Source organism: Daphnia pulicaria, chromosome 3, assembly GCF_021234035.1.
Source record: "Daphnia pulicaria isolate SC F1-1A chromosome 3, SC_F0-13Bv2, whole genome shotgun sequence".
Lineage (NCBI taxonomy): Eukaryota > Metazoa > Arthropoda > Branchiopoda > Diplostraca > Daphniidae > Daphnia > Daphnia pulicaria.
This window is the reverse complement of record NC_060915.1, coordinates 9,835,659-9,855,743: the sequence shown is the minus strand read 5'-3', so window position 1 is coordinate 9,855,743 and position 20,085 is coordinate 9,835,659. Positions and strand designations below refer to the sequence as shown.

At 42.4% G+C, this 20,085-nt stretch overlaps 1 protein-coding gene and 1 long non-coding RNA gene across 2 annotated transcripts; both read right to left on the bottom strand.

Moving 5' to 3' along the window:
* Positions 1 to 824: 824 nt before the first annotated feature.
* On the bottom strand, positions 825 to 8,888 carry LOC124328277 (beta-mannosidase-like). Its single transcript, XM_046786984.1, has 15 exons — positions 8,408 to 8,888; positions 7,931 to 8,083; positions 7,686 to 7,834; positions 4,351 to 4,470; positions 4,036 to 4,121; positions 3,605 to 3,872; positions 3,358 to 3,508; positions 3,048 to 3,241; positions 2,758 to 2,948; positions 2,503 to 2,693; positions 2,112 to 2,401; positions 1,831 to 1,978; positions 1,545 to 1,756; positions 1,278 to 1,475; positions 825 to 1,181 (listed from the first exon to the last, which is right to left on the bottom strand). The coding sequence occupies exons 1-15, from the start codon at positions 8,592 to 8,594 to the stop codon at positions 930 to 932; spliced, it is 2,790 nt and encodes a 929-aa protein (XP_046642940.1). The 5' UTR covers positions 8,595 to 8,888; the 3' UTR covers positions 825 to 929.
* Positions 8,889 to 16,336: 7,448 nt separating this feature from the next.
* On the bottom strand, positions 16,337 to 20,068 carry LOC124329307. Its single transcript, XR_006916744.1, has 3 exons — positions 19,167 to 20,068; positions 16,714 to 18,738; positions 16,337 to 16,580 (listed from the first exon to the last, which is right to left on the bottom strand). It is a non-coding gene; the product is annotated as an uncharacterized LOC124329307 (long non-coding RNA).
* Positions 20,069 to 20,085: the final 17 nt, after the last annotated feature.

Sequence of the window (20,085 nt, the reverse complement as noted above, 5' to 3'; positions counted from 1 at the left end):
TTCTTACGTTGCGATAGATTACTGTTAAGACCATGCATGCACTATTATTGCACTTCCATCTCGTCAGAAAGCCAGCACATTACTTATTGTTTCTGAAAACTGTCGGTCACCGCAAGTTGCCTGAATGGAACAATACGAATGCTCATAAACAGAGGTCTCATAAAATCTGGCTACTATATTGAGGGCACCATCGTAATGTTAATTCGGATATTAACTATTTTCAGACGGGATGTCCTAAATTCCATTATCCCATAGCTAACATCGGGCTATCCAAGCCCGAAATTTAAGAAAAAAATAGGGGATATTTTCCGGAATATGCCCAGCTTTGATTATTTCCTTTTATAGTATGTTGCCATTGATTTTTTGTTTTGTTATGTAAGACAACAAAACGGAAGACCAACTATCTAAAATCATCAAGGTTTCCTTTGAATCTAGGATGTAGAATTTATTGTCGTAATTGACTGGCGGTAGCCTCAAGCGACCAAAGTCCATTATTTCTTCTCTCAAAACTGTACAATAGTCTGAACATGAACAACAATCTCGGCATTGTTACAATTTTTTAGTTACACGATTTTGTTGATCGAGAATCAAAGATTAGACTTACGTTGTACGAATTACGTTTCCGGTTCAACATACCAAAAACGATCACGAATTCCGCAAATTAAAAATAATTTTTCTCTCTTTGATACAGATTTTAACGGATTTTAAAAGAAATAAATACATCGGGCTTTTTAAATATTAAGTAGAATCAATTACCCTGAAACACGACTCGATAATCAAATTCTAAGAAAGCACGAAACCTTCAGTTTTTTTTTTTCATTTATTTGAATCAACATTTCTGATTTTTCCGGTACAATTGTATAACATTTCTGGTTCGAATAGTATAGAAGTAAAGATAGAAAGAAATTGTAGCCACAATCAGCCCACAATCATAGAATAATTTGAGCCAAGTGAATCAAATTCAAATTGTTTTTGAAATTACCAATGTCAACAATTTCGGTTTTGGAGTAGAACTTGACAGTCTTGAAGCGGTCGTAGAACATGAATCCGTTGGTGGAAAACGTACCGTAGTAAGTGCCAGAATCAATCCAGACGAAAGCAGCAACGTAATCGGTAGCCAAAGTAATGTTCACCGTCCACTCGGATCTCTGAGTAACATAGACTTTGCTCACATCGACGACCTAGAATCGCGACCAGACAAAACCATTTGTATGAATTTCTATCCCATTAGTCTACATACAAAGAAAGCAGACTTCCCATTTAGGAAAACAAAATACCTCAACAGAAGCCATCTGCAAGTTGCCGACATTCGGAAAAGATGTTAGGAAAAGATAATTAGGTGGCGCTATGCTTTCCTGGCCAGTGGTTGTATCGAAGAACGCGCTAGTAATGAAGCAGGTCTCTCTTGTGCAACCTGTTTCGTTCAGCAATTCATTTAACGACCTGATCCAGACGGGCTCACCCGCTAACATGTCCTATTTGGATTGCAATTTAGAGTTGTTGGCTTTAAAAGAATCGATTTATTGATGACTTATGAGTAAAACCTGATTGACGGGTGAGCTGAAACTGGCCAATGGGTCCAGTAAGTCCCAAGAGCGTAGCGAAACAGTCAGGGTACCAGCAACCAAATCTTGTCGACGGTCGAAATGAACAAAAGCGGCCACAGTTCCGTCGTCCAACTCGGTCAAGATGCAGATGAACGGTGCAAAGAAGTCGACGGCGAAATAATGTAGGGGTTTCCATCGGCCGCCATATTCTTTTGAAGCGATGAGGCGATTAGCCTACTACAAGAAACTCTCAAGCGATAAGGAAAGGGTTGATTTTTATTACCTATGGAGGCCCATGAAGGCGCTTGCCAAATGTCGTTCAGTTGCCAATAGAGCGCAGCCATTGTGAGCCCTGCTCCATTCTCCGACAACTGGTATTTGTGCCTACGGTAATGTAAAGTCTGCGTCTTGATGGCTTGCGCTTGGTGCATCTTTTTAAATGAAACCAACGGGAAATATCAGTATAGCTGCTGCTGTCCGCAAACGATTGAATAAAGGAGGTAATGCGGTTTCGTAACGAATTTTTTTCTTCTATTAACCTTCAGTTGGTGAATTCAATTTTACCTGTGTCAGGTAAATCATATCCTCAAGCCCTCTCCTGGTCGACAAGTTAGTCTTCGGTAACCCAAATCTGGACGAGACTTGAAGCTCCATTTCGAAATTTCCCAGCGGGTGATGTTGGCGGTTGGACAAGAGTGCTCCATTGAAAGACCAGTCGTCGTCATTCGACGGGTCAGCCACGGTTGCCCAGGAATGAACGGAAGGAAGAGCTTGAAATCCATATTCAGTCGACATTCGTGGTTTCGGAAATGAGGAAGAGTTCCAGCCGTTGGAATAGTAATTGTAATAGTGGACTGTGTGAACATGAAAAGAATACAGTATAGTTTCTTTGAGGTTGCGGAGTCTATGCGCGATAGACAACAACTAACTAGTTCATCTAAAAAATAATAATTACCGTCGCCATAGAGTTCACTGTAAGGATCTCGAGCAATGTGGCCTTCTTCCTCCGACAGTTTGCCATTCGACGGGCTAGAAACGACGAACGGCCTGGAAGGATCTTCCCTCCTCACGATTTCCCGGATAGTATCGACGTAAAGTTTGATGTAGTCTTGTCGATAGAGATTGAAATCGCTGAGAGTGCCGTACCTATAGAGTACCCAAATTTATAGCCGTTATTACGTCGATGATGGCCATTGTTTTTTAAATCTACCAGTTTCCTCTGAGAGCCGCTTCGTTTTCATTATTTCCCGCCCAGAGGACGACCGAAGGATGGGCTTGCAGTCGTCTGACTTGCTGCACGACTTCTATTGACACAGACTCTAGAAACCAGGAGGTCGTCGGGTACATGGAACAGGCGAACATGAAGTCTTGCCACACCAAGATACCAAGCTCATCGGCCGTCTGTTGGGTCCCGAAGCCAAACGTCATAATAAATAATAAATAGCATAACATATATTTTGTTTTAAAATCAGGTTTTTCTATCATAAACATATTGCTGACCTGGTAAAATTCGTCCAGTTCGTAAATCCCGCCGCCCCATACGCGGAGGGAATTCATGTTGGCATCGACGCAAGAAGTCAGTAAATCACGAATGTACTCGGGCGTGACGAGCTCGGGGAGAACGTCGGCCGGAATCCAGTTGGATCCTTTGAGGAATATGGGCACGTCGTTAACTTGCAGATAAAACGTCCGACCTAAATTCAAATGCGTGTAGAGTTGATGCAAATGCGCAAAAAAGTAAGGGCGTTAGCGATTGAGACATCACAGCATTTCCACAAGTGAAATCAGTGCAAGTGATGGTATCTCTCACCTCCCGTTTGAAGGTCGTCCTCAACTAGAACCACAGTTCTGAAACCGATTCGTAGATTTTTAACGATGGCCACTTGTTCATTCTCGGAATAGCTGACAGACAAATTATAAAGTGTCGGATTGCCGTAACCGTTTGGCATCCAAGGCTCGATCTACATTTTTAAACAGAACATTACACGCCCGATCTATCACTGAGGCATAGAAAGTAGACGAGATAAAAACTGGTGTGTATATTCTAGGGAACGGACCTGATCGGCTCCAATTCTCAGCTTGAAGCGGACAGTCGCTTCTCTTTCTTGATCTCCAGATACGAGGCTGTCATCGATTAATTCATGCAGTAATACGTCTTCGTTATCAAAAATTCGAATGGTCCAAGTGCCGGAATGAGAAACGCCAATGTCGGCCGTCTCGCAGTGCATAAGGAGATCGACCTGCCAGTCGCTGCCGTTGAGAGAAGTTTCAACATAAACATCTCTGAGCGTAATCGACTGGTACGCCTCCAAAGAGACGGCTTTCCTGCGCATTAAACGTATAGTAGCAATTACGCTGATTATAATAAAACAGCGACTAGCTCTCTCTATTTCTTGTTTAATCTCGTCGTACCATTGCAGCCAAAGTCTTCATTAGAAGATCATTACGAGAGATGACGGCAAGTAAATAATAACGTGCATAGACCTACCACAGACCCATGGAAGGGAAAGCAGGTCCCCAGTCCCAGCTGAAAGAAGCCTGCATTTTCCGGATGAAATTGGCGTGGCATTCTCCCTTTCGTTATCGAGAAATTCCGTTTGATAAAGAAGAGGTGATTAGGGTGTGCGTAGGACATGCGCTATTATTATTTGCGCGGCAATCTGTGCTCTCTCGTTGGGATTTAAATCTTTGGACACGTTTGCAGCATTGAAAGCCACGAAAGGTAAAAGAGAAACAAAATCCCACGAACCAGCAGACCCGCAAAGAAAATTCTAGACATTAACATGAAAAAAGGGGAACGCACCTGATACTCTGGCGGTACACAGCGCGGCGGTACGATATAATCCATCAACTGTTGCTCGTATCTGTTTCGCGAGACGGCGACGGGCGATCGGAATTGTACACGCAACTGATTGCCTTGGGCCTGTGAGAATATAAAAGCAAAACATCAAAGAAAATTCAGCAGAATGATCTATCTGCACGTAGAGCTGTTCCATTAACCTAGTCGTCCGAATCCGCGTGCAGAATTGCAGATACTTTCAACAACAAAAATTTCGCCACTTTCGTTCTACTCCATCGACAAAACAAGACGAATTCGCTGCTCTCAATTATTTATGCGCGCTTATTGAATATATGTTTTGTGGGCGCACGAAGGCCGCCTGTATACGTGACTCTATATGTGCCATATACTTGATAGTTATAAAATAAACGGGTCGCGTCTCCATTTACAAGGGAACCGGTAAATGTTTCGACGAAACAGTGTGCAGCTGTTGCCATTGGGAATCCCGTTAGAATCCAATTTGTATTTATCTCCTCTGAGACGACGTTTCAGATTTTTCAACTTGATGCTCCTTTATATAGTCTCCACAGAAATGATTTTCGTTGGCCAATAGAATTAGAACTTTCAACTAGACGAGAAATGCCGCAAACGTGAACCAGCAGAGACGAGACAATCGTTTTGTTTGCGACATTTTTTGAACGTTTCTCTTTATCCCCCTTTCCGAATCATTTTCCTCGAATTAGAAGTAAGGATGGCACGTGAGAAAGTATCTTCGTCTAGACGTGTGTGATAACGTTCAACTCCTCTCTCTCTCTCTCTCTCGCTCTACTCCACTCTTTAAAGGTAAAGTTGCGCGTGGTTCCATCACTCGTGTGTAAAAAGATTTCGCTTAGTTTCGCTTGGCTGAACCAACTAAGAGCAGCCACACGGCATCAGCAGCAGCAGCAGCAGCTGCTGCACAAAGCGGCCGCAAAACATGAGCTAAAAAGAGCAGGCGCCCAGGCGGGCACGAATTTGCGTGACCGCTTTGTCCAAAAATTAAGATCACATGAAATACGGCGACAACGACGACAAGTGCACAGACACAAGATGAGAGCATGTAGAGATTTTCCGCTCTCTCTCTTTTTCAGAGATCTTCGAGAACCTCTGAGAAAAACGGCAGCCGCCGATTTACGAAAGCCAAAGTGTAAAAAGGAGAAAGAGAGAGGGAAGTATATAGTGGCAGTAGATGTGAGTGGAGAAACCGGCCGTAGTGAACCTTTAAAACTCCATTACAGTTGCCGTAATACACTCGATATTCTTTACGGTTGCGAAATGGCAAACGTGAACGGATTAAGAGACGGGGGTGGGCTTCTGTCGTAACACAAGAGTCGTAACAGTGATTGCCTCGTTACCTTGTAAGGGGGATCAGAATTAGAGATTCCTGTATTGCTATAACTTTATTTGGAAAAAAAGAAGCAGGGCGCGAGGAACATTTTACGATCCTTGCCCCGTCCCACTGCCAAATAAAGCTGCGAATTATTTTGTTTTAAAAAGAAAAACAAGACACCGCAACTCTCCCTCTGTTGGATGCAAAGTCTTTAGTCATCCGACGGCCCCACATCCAGGACAGATACACATCTATTAGTTCCACATTCGGCTGCGTATATACTAAATACGTTACGTGACCCAGATGGACCAGTCCACACGGTCTATACCAAAGTCTCCAGACCTGTTTACTTGATAATACTTGTAGATTTGTCACCGGCCGGCTGGACGAAGCGACTCATTCATAATACAGAACATAATACAGAAAAAACTATGCGGCAAACTGGTGCTGTATGAGCGTAGCTGCAGCCCCTAATAAATTTACGGTGAGGTAATCAAGGTGTGCCAAGGTAAGAAAGCTGGAGGTGGGCTTTTCATCTCGTGTTTCACTTCATAAATCACGGCGTTTTCCACAAAAATCGAACACACGACACACACGCGCGAGCGGGGGCTAACAATAACGATAGTCTCTCAACCCGAAAGTTTTTTCCCAGTGGCGGCCGTGCCGCATTACACAGAGACTTTCTCTGGTTCAATTGTTTCTGACAAGGCCATCCGGCTGGAATCAAGACTGGACATTACATTTTATTCCCCGGCTTTTTTCTTGATTTTCTTTCCCTTTCTTCGTCTTCGAGTGATAAGACCATTCCGAAAAGTTAGTCGACTAAACAAAAGATGAAAACGAGCTGCTGCGATTGCTGACTGACAGCATTTGCCCCAACTTTAAACACACGAGCTGTGATCGAACCTTTATTGGGCCAAAGATGGAAAAGGAAAATAATGGGAAAGGAGCAACAACAGCAGACGTGTTTTGGCTATGCAACCTAATCTCAAACCGAACTCAACTCATGGCATCCAATGGAGAAAGGTTCGCTTTGAAATCGAGAGTCTACACGGGAAGAATAATGGTAGATCTTGTGTGTGTGTACAAGGGAAAAACAATAGAAGGCAAAGAGAAAAAGAAGTGGAGAGCCAGACAGCAGCAGCAGCAGCGATGGCCACAGGTTCACCGTTTGCGAATTTTTGGGGCAAGCCCCGCCGAATAAAAAGTAAAAGGAACTCGGACCCAGCTGTAGAGAGAACTAGATACCGTACATTGACAACCTTGTTGCGGTCTGGTCCCGACTTATATTTATTCACCAATTTCTTGACAACCTGACTCTCGCATATGCTAAACAATTTCCATCGCGACACGAAGTGGCCGCTATTATGCAATGCACTTCGATCGCACCGGCTGGAAAGGAAAAAAAAAAGGAACTCGAAACAGTTTATAAGCGATGAAGAGAAAGACGAAATACGTGAGTGGTGGGTGTTGGTCTCAAATGCCTGGCAACAAAGAGAGCGAATGGCAAACAGAACTGGCAGCTTTAAAAAAAAAAAGAAAAGACAGCCGTTCAAGGACTCATTTGAATCGTATTGTACAGCGTGTACAAGGGCAGCAACAAGAGCAACTGCAGTCTCAGCAGTTCAGCCCCGGCAAAAAAGAAACAATTAGAAATCCACCGTCTTAGATATAATATGCATAACGGGGCTCTATTTTTTTATGACTCTTTTTACCTGCTGTAGCAGGGCGTGCCAACAACATTTCGACGGACTTTTGAAACATTTTTGTTACGTGAGTTTGTTTGTATTCGTAGAATCCGTGTCCGAATCGGGGCGGGAGGTTGAGGTTAGAGCACATTGGACGCGGCGAGATCACTTTTTCTTTTTCCTCGACATGGGAATAAGCGTGTAATAATTTTTTGCCAAGTGTTCAGTACTCCATCTCCCCTTGTCTCTTTCTTTTTTTGTTTCCTTTTGGTTTCTGTAATTTTATCTAGTTAACGACTCACCTTGAGCAGATTGCGAACGTTGAAACGGTAACGAACAAACATGTTGTCCGTTTCTCCGAGAAATAATCCATTCAGTGATATTTCGGCGATGGTGTCAACTCCGTGCAGGACGAGGAAAACTCCTGGCTGATTCACCAAATTGGAATCCACTGGAGAAGAAAAAGAAATTAAATTGAAGATAACAGCATGATTGTCCAACAAAGCAGTTGATGTCATACAGTTTGAAGTATTAGGTTAGAACCTACCGTCGAAATCCAATGCATAATTCCAGTCGTTGAAAGCTATCCAGCGGTAATTGCCATCGTTGAAACGATAGAGAAGAGGGCCGGAACGGAGGACTCCGGCTCGTTCCAAATCGGTGTAAATTCCCCCTGGGACTTGGCCCTCAACAACCAGACCTGATTATAATATAACCGACCGTCACATAACACAAATGTTAATAAAACAACATACAAGGGCTTAGTCAGAAATTGGTAGAAAAATGAAATAAAATTAGAGAAGAGAAATCTCGCCAGGAAAAAATATTCGGTTCCGTCTGGAATGAGATAGCCGGTCGTTCGTGTTTGTAAGAAGGTCAGATTATTATAAAGGGGAAAAAATGAGAATAAACAAAACAGAATGGGAGAAGATTGGGAGCGTAAGTACACGCACACGAGTCTTCCACGATATATACTCTAGTTTATATGCTGCTGCTGCTGCTGCTACATAACCGCGAGACTTACTGCCGTTGGGTAAAGAAGTTCGCCACTGGTAACCGTTGGCCGTGGTCAAATCCAGTCGGACGTTCTCGGCCGACACGACTGATGGCCTGAATGTGTCGCCCGGCATGAGATGGCAATAACACAAGGGAAGAATCAGCATCCAGAACGGCGTCCAATAGCTGGCACAAACCATTTGTTTCATCGTCATGAGCAGTTTAACTTCCAGAGTTTTTTTATTTCTTTTTCATCACCAGGATGTCCAGGAGCAAAATTTAGACGCGAGATAAACACGGCAAATATGTAGAATTGGAAGAAAGAAAAAGAAACACCTTTTTTTGTCTTGTTCGAATGGGAATTGGAGTACGACAACTTGAGGTTTGTTTCTCTCGAGAAACGCTCGTCTGTAACAACGTAAACAAATTGGGATGACAGTTGACACTGCTCCTTTTTCTTCTAGCTATCGCTCGTGTTTTGTTTTGTATTTTCCTTATCAGCCTGTAACGTTGGAAGACTTTGAAGTTTGAACCTCACCTTAAGATATAAGCAGACGACACACACCAGATATCTTAATCATCGAACTGTATAAAATCGATACATAACGATTTGGCCGCTTGATTTGAATTGCGATAAGCTGACGATGCCTGTTTCGTATAAATCTTCTTCTCTCATTTGTCAATTAAACCGAAGAAAAAGGGCGAATAGTAAAGAAAAAGTTTCGTTTCAAAATTAAAAGATGGTGACTCGGGGCTGAAGAGAGAGTAGGTCAGTGGACGCAAAAATAGCGCCGAGTCGATCACTGCGGCAGCCAACGTCCAGTTTTGGCAGTGGTCCGTACATATCGTTAATATTCGAACGGCCGAGAGCTTTTTCCCGTCCCATACAATCATACAAATCGCTGCCTATATTCTCTGTAGCTCATTGGCCAACGGGTGACCCATTTTTAATGATCATTGCGATGCTGTTTCTTTTCTATTTGAAAAAGAGATTCGTATCGACAGATTTCTCCTCGTTTATTTTCAAGAAAACGTTCCGGTATCTTCTCGTTTAATGCACTGCGGGCTATATATCTCCGTTGTTTCTTTTTACCTTTACGATTCATTTGAATAAACTTATAAATATTGAATAGATACCGCACTACATACAGCCTTTTATCATATTATTATTTTTGATAAAGAGAACTGATAAAGAAAACTGATCAATAGAAAATCGATAGTGAAGTCGAGCGGTATAAAAACTCCGAAGGTCGTCGGCGGAGTCAATATCACGTTGGGCGCATACACACAGCCGTGTTAAGCTGTTTGCATAATTCATGGGCCGACTGTGAGAGTCGTGAGAGGTCAGATTTGCAACGCCCAGGTTTATTATTTAACTTTTTCTTCTTTTTGTCTCCATCCATCCCTGCCGCCTTTCCTTTATTTGTTGTTTTCCATAGATCCGTGTCGTGTGCCGTGCTGGCCCATACTGTTAATATCCCCCATATAAAAGGCGCATAAACCAAAATAGCGAGTCAGCACAAAACAGCACAATGTCGTCATTATGTTACGACAGTTCACGATCAAAACGTCTTATTGAATTTCTTTTTTCTTTTCCTACGGAATGGATATCTCTTCTTGTTTGTGTATGTAAATAGAAATACAAAGGTTTTTGTGATTTATCTTAACCCGAGGTAACCAAAATAACAATTGGAAGATGTCGACGGATGGGCGAATAAATAAGAAACAATCAGAAAAGATGAGAGACATGACTGTCGATAAAAAGCGCATCATTTCAAGCGGAAAAACGACGAGAGAGAGAGAGAGAGAGAGTTTGAAAGGAGGGATGTCAATTCAAGTTGCACGAGTGGGAGAGCGGCGCAAAAGCTTTGCCAGCATCACGCTGCATGCGTTAACCAGATTAGCCAGGTGCTGCTGCCTCTGCCTGATGGGCGTCTAATATATTTGAATCGTGAAAGGGTACCGTTGAAAGGAGGAGGAAAGATGGTCATAACGAATGCAGAATGAAGAAGGAAAGAAAAGAAAAATGAAAGAATCGTGTAATGACGCAAACTCGATAGCGTCACGTATACACGCAGTCAGCCAGAACCAAAACGGTCGATTCGTGTCAGCGAGCAACTAGGTGAACTCGCTCAAGAAATATTCGACTATTTTACCACTACATATACAGACCAGCAGCATCGAGCAAATGCACGGAAAGCTCATCATCATTCCTCATCTGCCACTGAGATCATTAGTAGATAACTAATTTATTATTACTGCTGTTTAATCTATTGATTAATAACAGCCCATCAACAACAAACAACACGGAAAATGAAAAATAAAGAAAAAGAATAATAAATAACTACCAAAATTGAAATGAAAGAGGCATATATGCTAAGTAATGGGCTATTATTAATACAAGTACCCGGCTAATAATGCGCTAATACTAAAATATGTTCGACCATTAACACACAAACAACAATATCCCAAGAGCTAGTAGCTTCTTTTTTCGCCATGGTATTATTCCAGATAGTTCGCTTCACAGATCCGACAGAATGTTACGGCCAGCAACCGCTCATTCTTTATCGGCCTCCCGATTCTTTCGTTCTGTTGTGTGCAAATTGCTTGACATAGAGAAGCAAGGGAGTGTAGAAGATGAGAAGTATTCCTTCAAGAAATTGTTGATATTTTTCAAATGTTGATGCCATAGATAGTGTGTGCATTCAAAGTGGGTCATCTATTCAACTCCCGTGCCATTATACAATACTTGACCAAGGAGACTATTTACGCTACACTAGTACATAACAATGACGAGCATAAACCCTATATTAGGAAATAAGGAGAGATAACGGTTCCAATTAGTATTCTTTGATGAGAGCCGATGACCACACGCGCGCTGATATTTACCTATGCGTTCTCTCTAGGAAAACCGCACACCTTCACACTTCACGAGCAGCGACTTTTGAATTGCTTACGACTGTAGCAGTGTAGCTGTATGCGTCCCATACGGTTGGGATGCGTCCATATACAATCCCGTGGTGTCACGACAGGCAGCACGTTCGTTCGCTCATTGCCGCGTTCATACAACTGAAAATGAAAAATGAAGACCTGTAAGACACATTGTATATGTACAAATATGAGTGCAGTCATCAAGAACCTGTGTGTTCTACCCATCAAAGAGCTTATGATCAAAATGGCGCAATTAAAACCAAGACGAATTATAAATATGAACGGAAAAATATGACAAGGAAGAATATGAGAACCAAGTAGGTTACAACACAAAGTACCTCTATATTTATTAGATAATGAAGAATTTGAACGGAACGGAGGCCTTCACCGAAACCTGCATTGAAATATTCGTGTCACTCCACGGTGACAAATAATATACAGACTCAGACATGTATAGTGAACGCACCGAGGTGGAACCGACGCAGGTGCTGGGCAACGGCGTATTTCCTGGCGCAACATCCACAAATCCTTCAAAATTACACTCTATAGCCTCTATACAGCTTGTAACACAAGAGTGTGCATTGCAGCACCACTTTCCATAGTTTTAATAAATTTCAAGCAACCACTTTCATCGCTTTCATTAATTTAATGGTCTGGGGGTTTTTTTTTTTTCCGGCACATATATCAGCGGTTGACCTCGGCGAACGTAAATTCGACAGTTCACTTTGACATTTTAAAAAAATTCCGTGGAATACATAAATATCTAAATTGCGTTGGTCTTTTTGTTTTCAAATGTATTTCATTCCGATTTTTTGCTCTTTCGTCCTCGATTCTTTGTTTGTTCTTTTTAATTCCAACGGGTATCGCGTCATTGACGCTGGCAAGGAATCAGCGAAAGTCTACGTGAAACCCGCTATGTTTCGTCCTTTTTTCCCCCACTTCGTTCGGCGTCTACTGTCATTTACGCCGACTACACTTATTCACGAATATATACGCGTACTTGAATATGATCGATTCGTTACATCATACCGTTCACGGACGTTGAATTGCCATAGTAGACTTGAAATGCGAAAAAGGAGGGAAAAAACAAAACACAAAAACAGAATTATGAATAAGTGTTGGCAGCTCATTTTCATATCATACGAAAACACAAACAGCACGTGTCCACCGCACGGACGTGAGACGTGAATGTAGTCCTTCCCTTTTTTTTTCCTTCGTGCCTATTATTGTTCACATATGGTTCTTTTTTTCTTTTTGGCCATCACCGGTGGAATTTACTGGTAGATATACGTGCAGCATATTCATGGCGCTTGAAACAAGGGCGTGTGAATTATTTCTTTCCTTTGTCTGCGTCCCTGGCGATTGCTTTAATGTGTAACGATCGGAATATGTGAACGTAAACACAGCATGCGCAAATAGATCAGACCGAACGGTCCCGCTTCAGCAGATGTGTACACGCTACCAAAGTGTTGGGGGGCAACCAAAATCTTTTCCCCGGAAAATCGTTTTTAGTTTTCTACTAGATTCTATCTTGGATATTATTATACAATCTACAAGGTGCTGCAATTCTCACCAATTGCATTGCGATTCGTTCCTCGTTTATATTACGCCACATATGAAACTAGAATACTATTGTATGCATCAGCAACAACTTATTGCCTTGATATGTCTGGTGTATATTACCATCAGCATCGCGTATAAAATACTCTGACCTTTTGTACGGGTTTCAGCAATACGTCTCTGCTTGATTTTCCCATATAAATTTTTCTCTTTGAGAATTCAAGTGAATGCCGGATCGACGCGCAAAGCCAAACAACTTTCACTCGAGTGCGGGATGATGGCGCATGATGAGCTTTGACTCTCCTTGTAATATCCGAAACAAAAGTTGTTTTGTTTTTTCCTTTTCATTTGCTGATGGGAGGAATTATAAGGCTACGTATATAATATCACAAGTGCGGTAATGCGCAGGCCTTTTTGGTTTCGTATATTATGAACACACACCGTGGTATTAAGTTCGTCAATTGTTTGAGGTTGCGTCGTCCAAAAGTTACGTCACTGCCGCCGAAACGCCGAGAAGAAAAAAATTCTTGTTGTTTTTCCTCCGGTGTAATTATGGTAATGTTTATAACCCAGTTCACTGCCTTTTTGTGTGGCATTCCCGTGTAGGAATTGCGATGCTCCTATATGGGCATCCTATATAGCCTCTATACTCTCAAGGCACGCCACACACACACACACACACTATGATATAATAATAACCGAGAAACTGTTGTTGCTTCTCTCTCAGCTTTCCCCTTTGTCTTCTCTCCGTTCCTTCTGCTCAAGACTTCTTCTAAACCAAGCACTGCCTATTAAACCTACGCACGCTCATAAATAATAGACAATATGCTGCACAACCGGTGACTATATAGGGTTGCATATGTGATGGCGTGACTGCCTTCTATTTGAACTTGGCAGGCACGAGATGACAAAAAGAACGTGAAATGAGAAAATGCATCCATTTGAAATTTTGTAGTTTTTTTTTTCTTTTGTTTTGTTGCTGTACACCATTGTTTTCAAATATTTTTCTTTTCTGGGGGGGGGGAGAGGGCTTTCTTTTCATTCATTCTTTTGTCCTCCGCTTTATTTTTGATAATATTCACGCCAAATATTCAAGATATAAAAATGGCAAAACGTATTCAATCCCCGATGGGCTTCAATTTAATCAAACGAGAAAGTTTTACTTTAGCGAGAAACAGACCAAGTGGGTTAAGTCTGCCCACATTTAATGATGTTGTTTGAGGAGGCCTCATTCATCGCATAATGTACACTAAACGTTTAGCAGCAGGCAATTAGCGCCCCCCAAAAGAAAACAACTAAAAGAACAAATAAAAATTCAAAGAAAGAGCGGACCGGGAAGACGGACGGTGAAATGTATGGCAGCATTCACGCAAGCTGCTGCTGCTGCTGCCTGGGCGTCGGTTCCATTTTCGGCTGACTTTTGCTGCGGTCGTTGGTCTGCTGCTATTTGCTGGCGATGACAAACGAACTTGGATTTCTTTATATGCGTGTACAGCAGACAATATAATAGCGCAGAGTACAAGGCATAAATTTGATTTTACATCTCGTCGTCCATACATGGTCGGAATGCTGAATAGGGCGTACCAGAATAAATTCTAACCCAGTTTGTTTGTCTTTTAAACTTTTAAAAAGAACAAAACCAAATCCAAATTGCCTGTGACGATAATCAAGTCGAAAGGGAAAATGACACACAAATCGGTCTTGCCAAAGTGATTGTAAAAACGCGAGGAAAAAATAAAATCGAATAATCGAGGGTATCATTTCAGGTTTTTGATTTGTTTCGACACTATCCCATTTATTTTTTGACGCAATACCAGTCGTACACAATCTGATGAATCTTGAGCTTCTATACGTATGATTTTACTGTTATAGCCGTAACGGAACGTGTGTTCCCTTTCCGAGTCTATTATACATTAGACGTAGACATTGTACACGAATGAACCCGCGTGTGTCTACACTTCATACATCTCCAGGTTTTTCTTTTTCTTTCTTTTTTCTCAGAGAGGTTACAGTGGAAAAGGTTATGCCGGTTGGGAAAACGGTTGCAAGTGAGAAGTAAGAGCGGTCATAAAATTGGTAAGCAGAAGGCGCCAAGGCATATCCCCAATTCTGGTTTCCCTTTTTTGACACCGCAGACACCGCGCTGGGCTCCGCCGTCGCTTCGTCCTTATTATATATAGCAGAGAAAGTGAAGTGAAGGGCACACACGAACTCGGTTGGTCGCTCGTTTGATTGTTCCCCCTTTTTTCTTCTTCTTCTTCTTCTTCTTCTTCTCTCTCTATCTCTCATTTCGATATTCCTCGAATTCAAATAAATATGGGACTGCGAGCACCCGCTGAAAGCGAACGTCGTATATTCTTGGCTTTCTTCACCTTCTTCTTTTCTTTTCATTTTTTCTGAAAGCGAATCAGAAAAACGTTGTTTATTCCTTTTTTTCCATCCGGTCGGATGGGTCACAACCTCTCCAACCGCGCAAAAGGTAGTAGTACTTGGGAGAAGTCTTGCGGAGAGTCTTGGCTGGTTGGGAAACCTCAGCGCGGCGGTGGAGGTGGTTGCTGGTGTGTGTGAGCCAATCCCATTCATCACGGACGAAACAGACGAGCGGCGGGAAATTTGATGGGAAACGTCATATGTGCCGAACAATCCTCCTCCGCAACCAAATATAATGAGCCCCGTGAGCCGACGAGAGTGTCGTCCTGCGTTGGGTTGTTCACGGCCGACAAGAGAACGTTAGGGATGGAACGAAAAGAAGGGTTGGTGCCGGGCCGTGTGTGTGGAATTATTAGAAAAGGCAGTCACCGCATTGTCAGAGAACACCAGAAAGAGAGAGAGAGAGAGGTGGGCTGAAAAGTTAAAATAAAAATGCGACTTTGAAAAGAGCGCTCTCATCTCTGGCGACTGTGACGCGTAATGGGATGATCCGCGTACGTGAATAAGAAGCTCTCGGCTGTATTTACGCGAGCGGCACTATACAGGCGCAGTCTACCGTCCTGTGTACAACATGTACAATGAGAGTATTTATCTTGTCTTCTTTTTTCCAAGGATCTCCTCTCTCTTTCTCATTGTCTCCTTTTCCTCTCTCTCTCTCTTTCGCCCTGTCAAGAAATCGCTGAGAAATTGGGTCGCACTGTACAGTCGCGCATCTTTTAACTGCCTTTTTCTTCTTCTTCTTCTTCTTCTTCCTTCTGGTTTAGTACTACGACCTCTCATCACCTTGACCTGGCTTTCGGCTGTTTTAGTCGAGTGCTGCTGCTGATCCGCTGGATGGAATTATTAGTTGGACCTTGAAGGACGAGCGCTGTGTATACAAATTCATAACCGAAACCTTTCCTTTGCGTTCTCGAGAGAGAGAGAAGGGGAAAGAGTAAGAGAGAGAGAGAAGGAGAGAAATAAGTGACAGTGGACAATCATTAACGGCCCCCAAATAATAATTATATTTGAGAGGGATTGTCTGATATCGACATTGTTTGTATTATATCTCTACGGGAGACCTGGCAGTGCCAGTTCCTGTAATTAAGCAGATTGGCAATTTTGTTAAACAGGTTTCTTTTTGTTTCTTGCGGGTATATTGATGTCGCCGGGCTGTGTCGTGTCTTTTCGTTTGTTTGTTGAGGGAGGACGACCGCCGCATCAACTTTCTCGCGGACCTCGACGGCCCTGCCAACTCTCCTTGTGTGTGTGTGCATGCCCACGATTATGAGCAGCGTAGCCTTGATGAATTTGAAATTTCGAAAAAGAAATAAAAGCCAAAAAGGCTAATTGATTGAAAATGGCACACACAAAAGTGAGAAAGCTAAATAGGAAAAATAAGAAAGAAAGAAAGAATTAACGGTAAAATAAAACCTGCTATCTCTCGCTTTGAATATCCCGCGATGCCACAAATCAAAACATCTCGCTTGATGAATCAGCAGCGCAGCGACGAATTGCTGGTGTGTCCTCTTTCTCTTTTGTCGCCTTTCACTTCTCTCGCTTGCTGATGTCTTGATGCCCTTTTGGTTTTCAATCCCGAACTTTTCAAAACACGCAGCAAAACACACGTCACTCCTACACGGAGCAGACAGATAACGTTCATCTTTTAATGCGTGGTTACAATTAATGGCCGCAATCGTTCGCTGGTTCTTTTTTTTTCTTGTTTTCAAACCGAGTCTGTGCATCGTTCTAACTCTTTCTTCTCTTGTTGGCGTTGGTAGTACACAGTTTCTGTTGCGGGACCGTGTCAAACGAGAAAGTTTGAAGCAGCTTCATATTCGCTTCATTGGAGATAACAGGCCCTGACGGAACGGATGGAACGCAGTGTGCAGCAAGCCAGCAACCAGCCCCCCGTGCTGCCGGCCTACCGAGCGGAATTGAACAATGAGACGAAACGCACGGCGGTGACGTCTCATCGGAATTTTTGTTGTTTTTTTTTTTTTTATACTTCCCTCGACAAGTAAAAATATAAAAAAATTTAGGTGATTGGTTCATCGCCGCACCGAAAACGGAAGCGATCGATGGCGGTGGCGACCTCGTTTAGTCCCGACAATGTTTCACGCTCCATTTGTTGCGGGTAGGAAGGGGTATTTTCTTGAAATGACTTCAACAGTGTCTCCATTGCGACCGAAACTATTGTGGAAAGCGGGCCGCAGTACATAGCGTTAATTTTTTGTAAGGAAATTATAAGGCAATCGCAAAAAGTAGGAATAATAACGTTAAGAGGATAAATGAAAGAAACCAGGAGCTGGATTCCCCCCGCGACTACCTGACCACCTGACGACCGCTGAAAAAGAAAAAGCATTTAACAAATGTAAATGCAACATTCGATTGGCTGCGCAGCAAAAATGTCCATGAATTTTAGTTCTAGGCAAAAATTCGTTTTGCAATTTGAATCAACTGGAAATATAAAAAGGGGCACGATTAAGCAACAGCACACGATTTCAACCCCAAAAAGACATTCACTTTTCGCTATCGGCTCGGCCAATCTCCTGCCAATAAAATGGAGGTGACATTTCCAAAGTGTCGAGAAGAAATAAATAACATTCTGGTCCACATCGGTAAAAATCTTGTACTATCTTCGCTGTATCTTTAGTCTCAACTATACGACAGGAACGCGACCACACTTTCTATTTTAGCAGAGTGAAATAAAACCTTTCAGTGCGTTTATCGAAGATCTCAATAGCGAGCTAATTAAGTTAGAAAAAATGCCATCTGTAAATCTTACTGATCGATCGCCTATACCACCTCCATTCGAATCTAAGAATTTACAAAAATCCTTGAATGTGCGTTTGTTGCGTAGCTGCTGTGTGGCCCGATCCGGAAATATGCACTCAACATTCTAATCCATGCATGAAATAGCTACAAGGCATATGTGTCCAATGGTACGGGATATATTTATGCGGCTGTATATAGGTAAAGCGGGGGAAACAATTTTCGAGAAATAAAATTCCCCAGAAAAAATAGAGGTGACCCACACGCAGCACACATAATGTGCGAGTCCTACATTTTACTCTTCGCTTAGTAGTGTAGGGTATCGTCTAATAACGCTTCGTTATACGTCCAGAAGGCGACAACGTGAGTGCAGTAATAGATTAATCGGATGAGTAGACTTGCGAGGTGGACACAAAAAAAAAGTTCGCTTTATAGAGAGAGCGAATTCATCCGTGATGATGATGATTTCGTGTCGACACCGTTTCTCTTTCTTCCTCATTTTTTATTTTTTCTTTCTCCTCTCTTCGCTGTATATATCCCGGGCTATGTCATTTTACGGGGTTTTCTTCTAATAAATGCTTATCTCGATCCTTGTATCGCCGGGATGGGACGCAACGACGACATTTCTCACCAGCAATGAGGAGAAACCGGCGGTTCTCGACCAACGAACTCGAAAAAAGTCACCTAAATAAAAAAGAAGAAGAAGAAATGAAACCACTTTTGTTCAACGAAAAGCGAAGTCAACAAACAACTTTACAGTCAAGCTAATTTGGACGATGATTCAACCTCCATCAAAGCTCATATCCCGCATTTTTTTTTTCTCTGGCATGACCTGTGAAAGGTGCGCAATAAAACTATCGATAATACACGTCAAAAATGCAACGTCCAAAACAGTCCCGATGGACATTTTTTTCGAATAGCGGAACTCAAACCACTTTTGAATGTCTAAATGGAAAGTGGAGCAGCGTCTCGTTAATTCGGCAATTTTGGAACATTGGATTCTCAACACCACACACGACAATGAGTCATCTGACTTTGTTTATAGACTCGCTGATAATAACGAGCTGAATGACAATTTATCATCTGCAAATTGGATTCAAAAAATATATTACTCAGAGTTTAAGAGTAGTACCGCTTATCATTGGAGGACGAACGGAATGTTCGTGCCAACTCGAAGTCCGTCAGCAACATCAATCAACTCGGCAAAAGAAAAAAATTAAGCGCCGGGACAAAAAGAGAAGGGCCAAGAAGAAGAAACAAACAACAACAAAAAAAATATTTCGAGCTTTAAGTGGAAAGGCAGTTATAGATTCGAAGGACAGCGAGCGTTGCGCCACTTCCTCATTGCTTTTTGGTAAATAGGGAAGAATAAGACTAGGAAAGGAAAAAAAAGGCAATCCGTCGTGAAGAGCTGGAGATTTCGTGTTTTTGTATAATAGGAGCTGTGTATAGTTGGGAATGAAAGCGAACTTATTCAAGGAGAACTTGTTTTTTTCATTTGTTCAACAGCGACCAGCAGTCGATTGTTGCTGAATCTCCTATAGGCTCTTGTTAAATGCTCACCTTCTCCACTGTTGGAGGTGATCATTCGTACAAGAACAACAAGTTGCAAACAAAACAAGAGTCCTCGCCTTTCTGTTGAAAAAATCACTGCCCTGCCCATTCCTCTCTCTTCTAACGCCAATGTGCAGATCAGCAACGATCATATGCGACCACACCCTGGGTTATGCCGGTTGTCGACCAAACGATTCACAGAGATTCCTTTCCTTTTCCTTCTCTGTCAGTCTGTTCAACACAAGGTCTTCGCCTTGTGATAACTAAAAGAGGATCGATACGTTTGCCTCCTAATTCGTCTATCGCCCGCACTGCTGCACACCCTGAAGAAAAGGAAATTTAAAAAACAACTAGAACTGCTTGACCTCCACCAGAGCAAGAAGAGCGAGTTACTAGGAGATCAAACGACAAATTGGCCAGGTAGCTAGATTTCCGTGCGGTTCCTCCAGCTGCAGCAGCTCAACAGGTATATGCGCG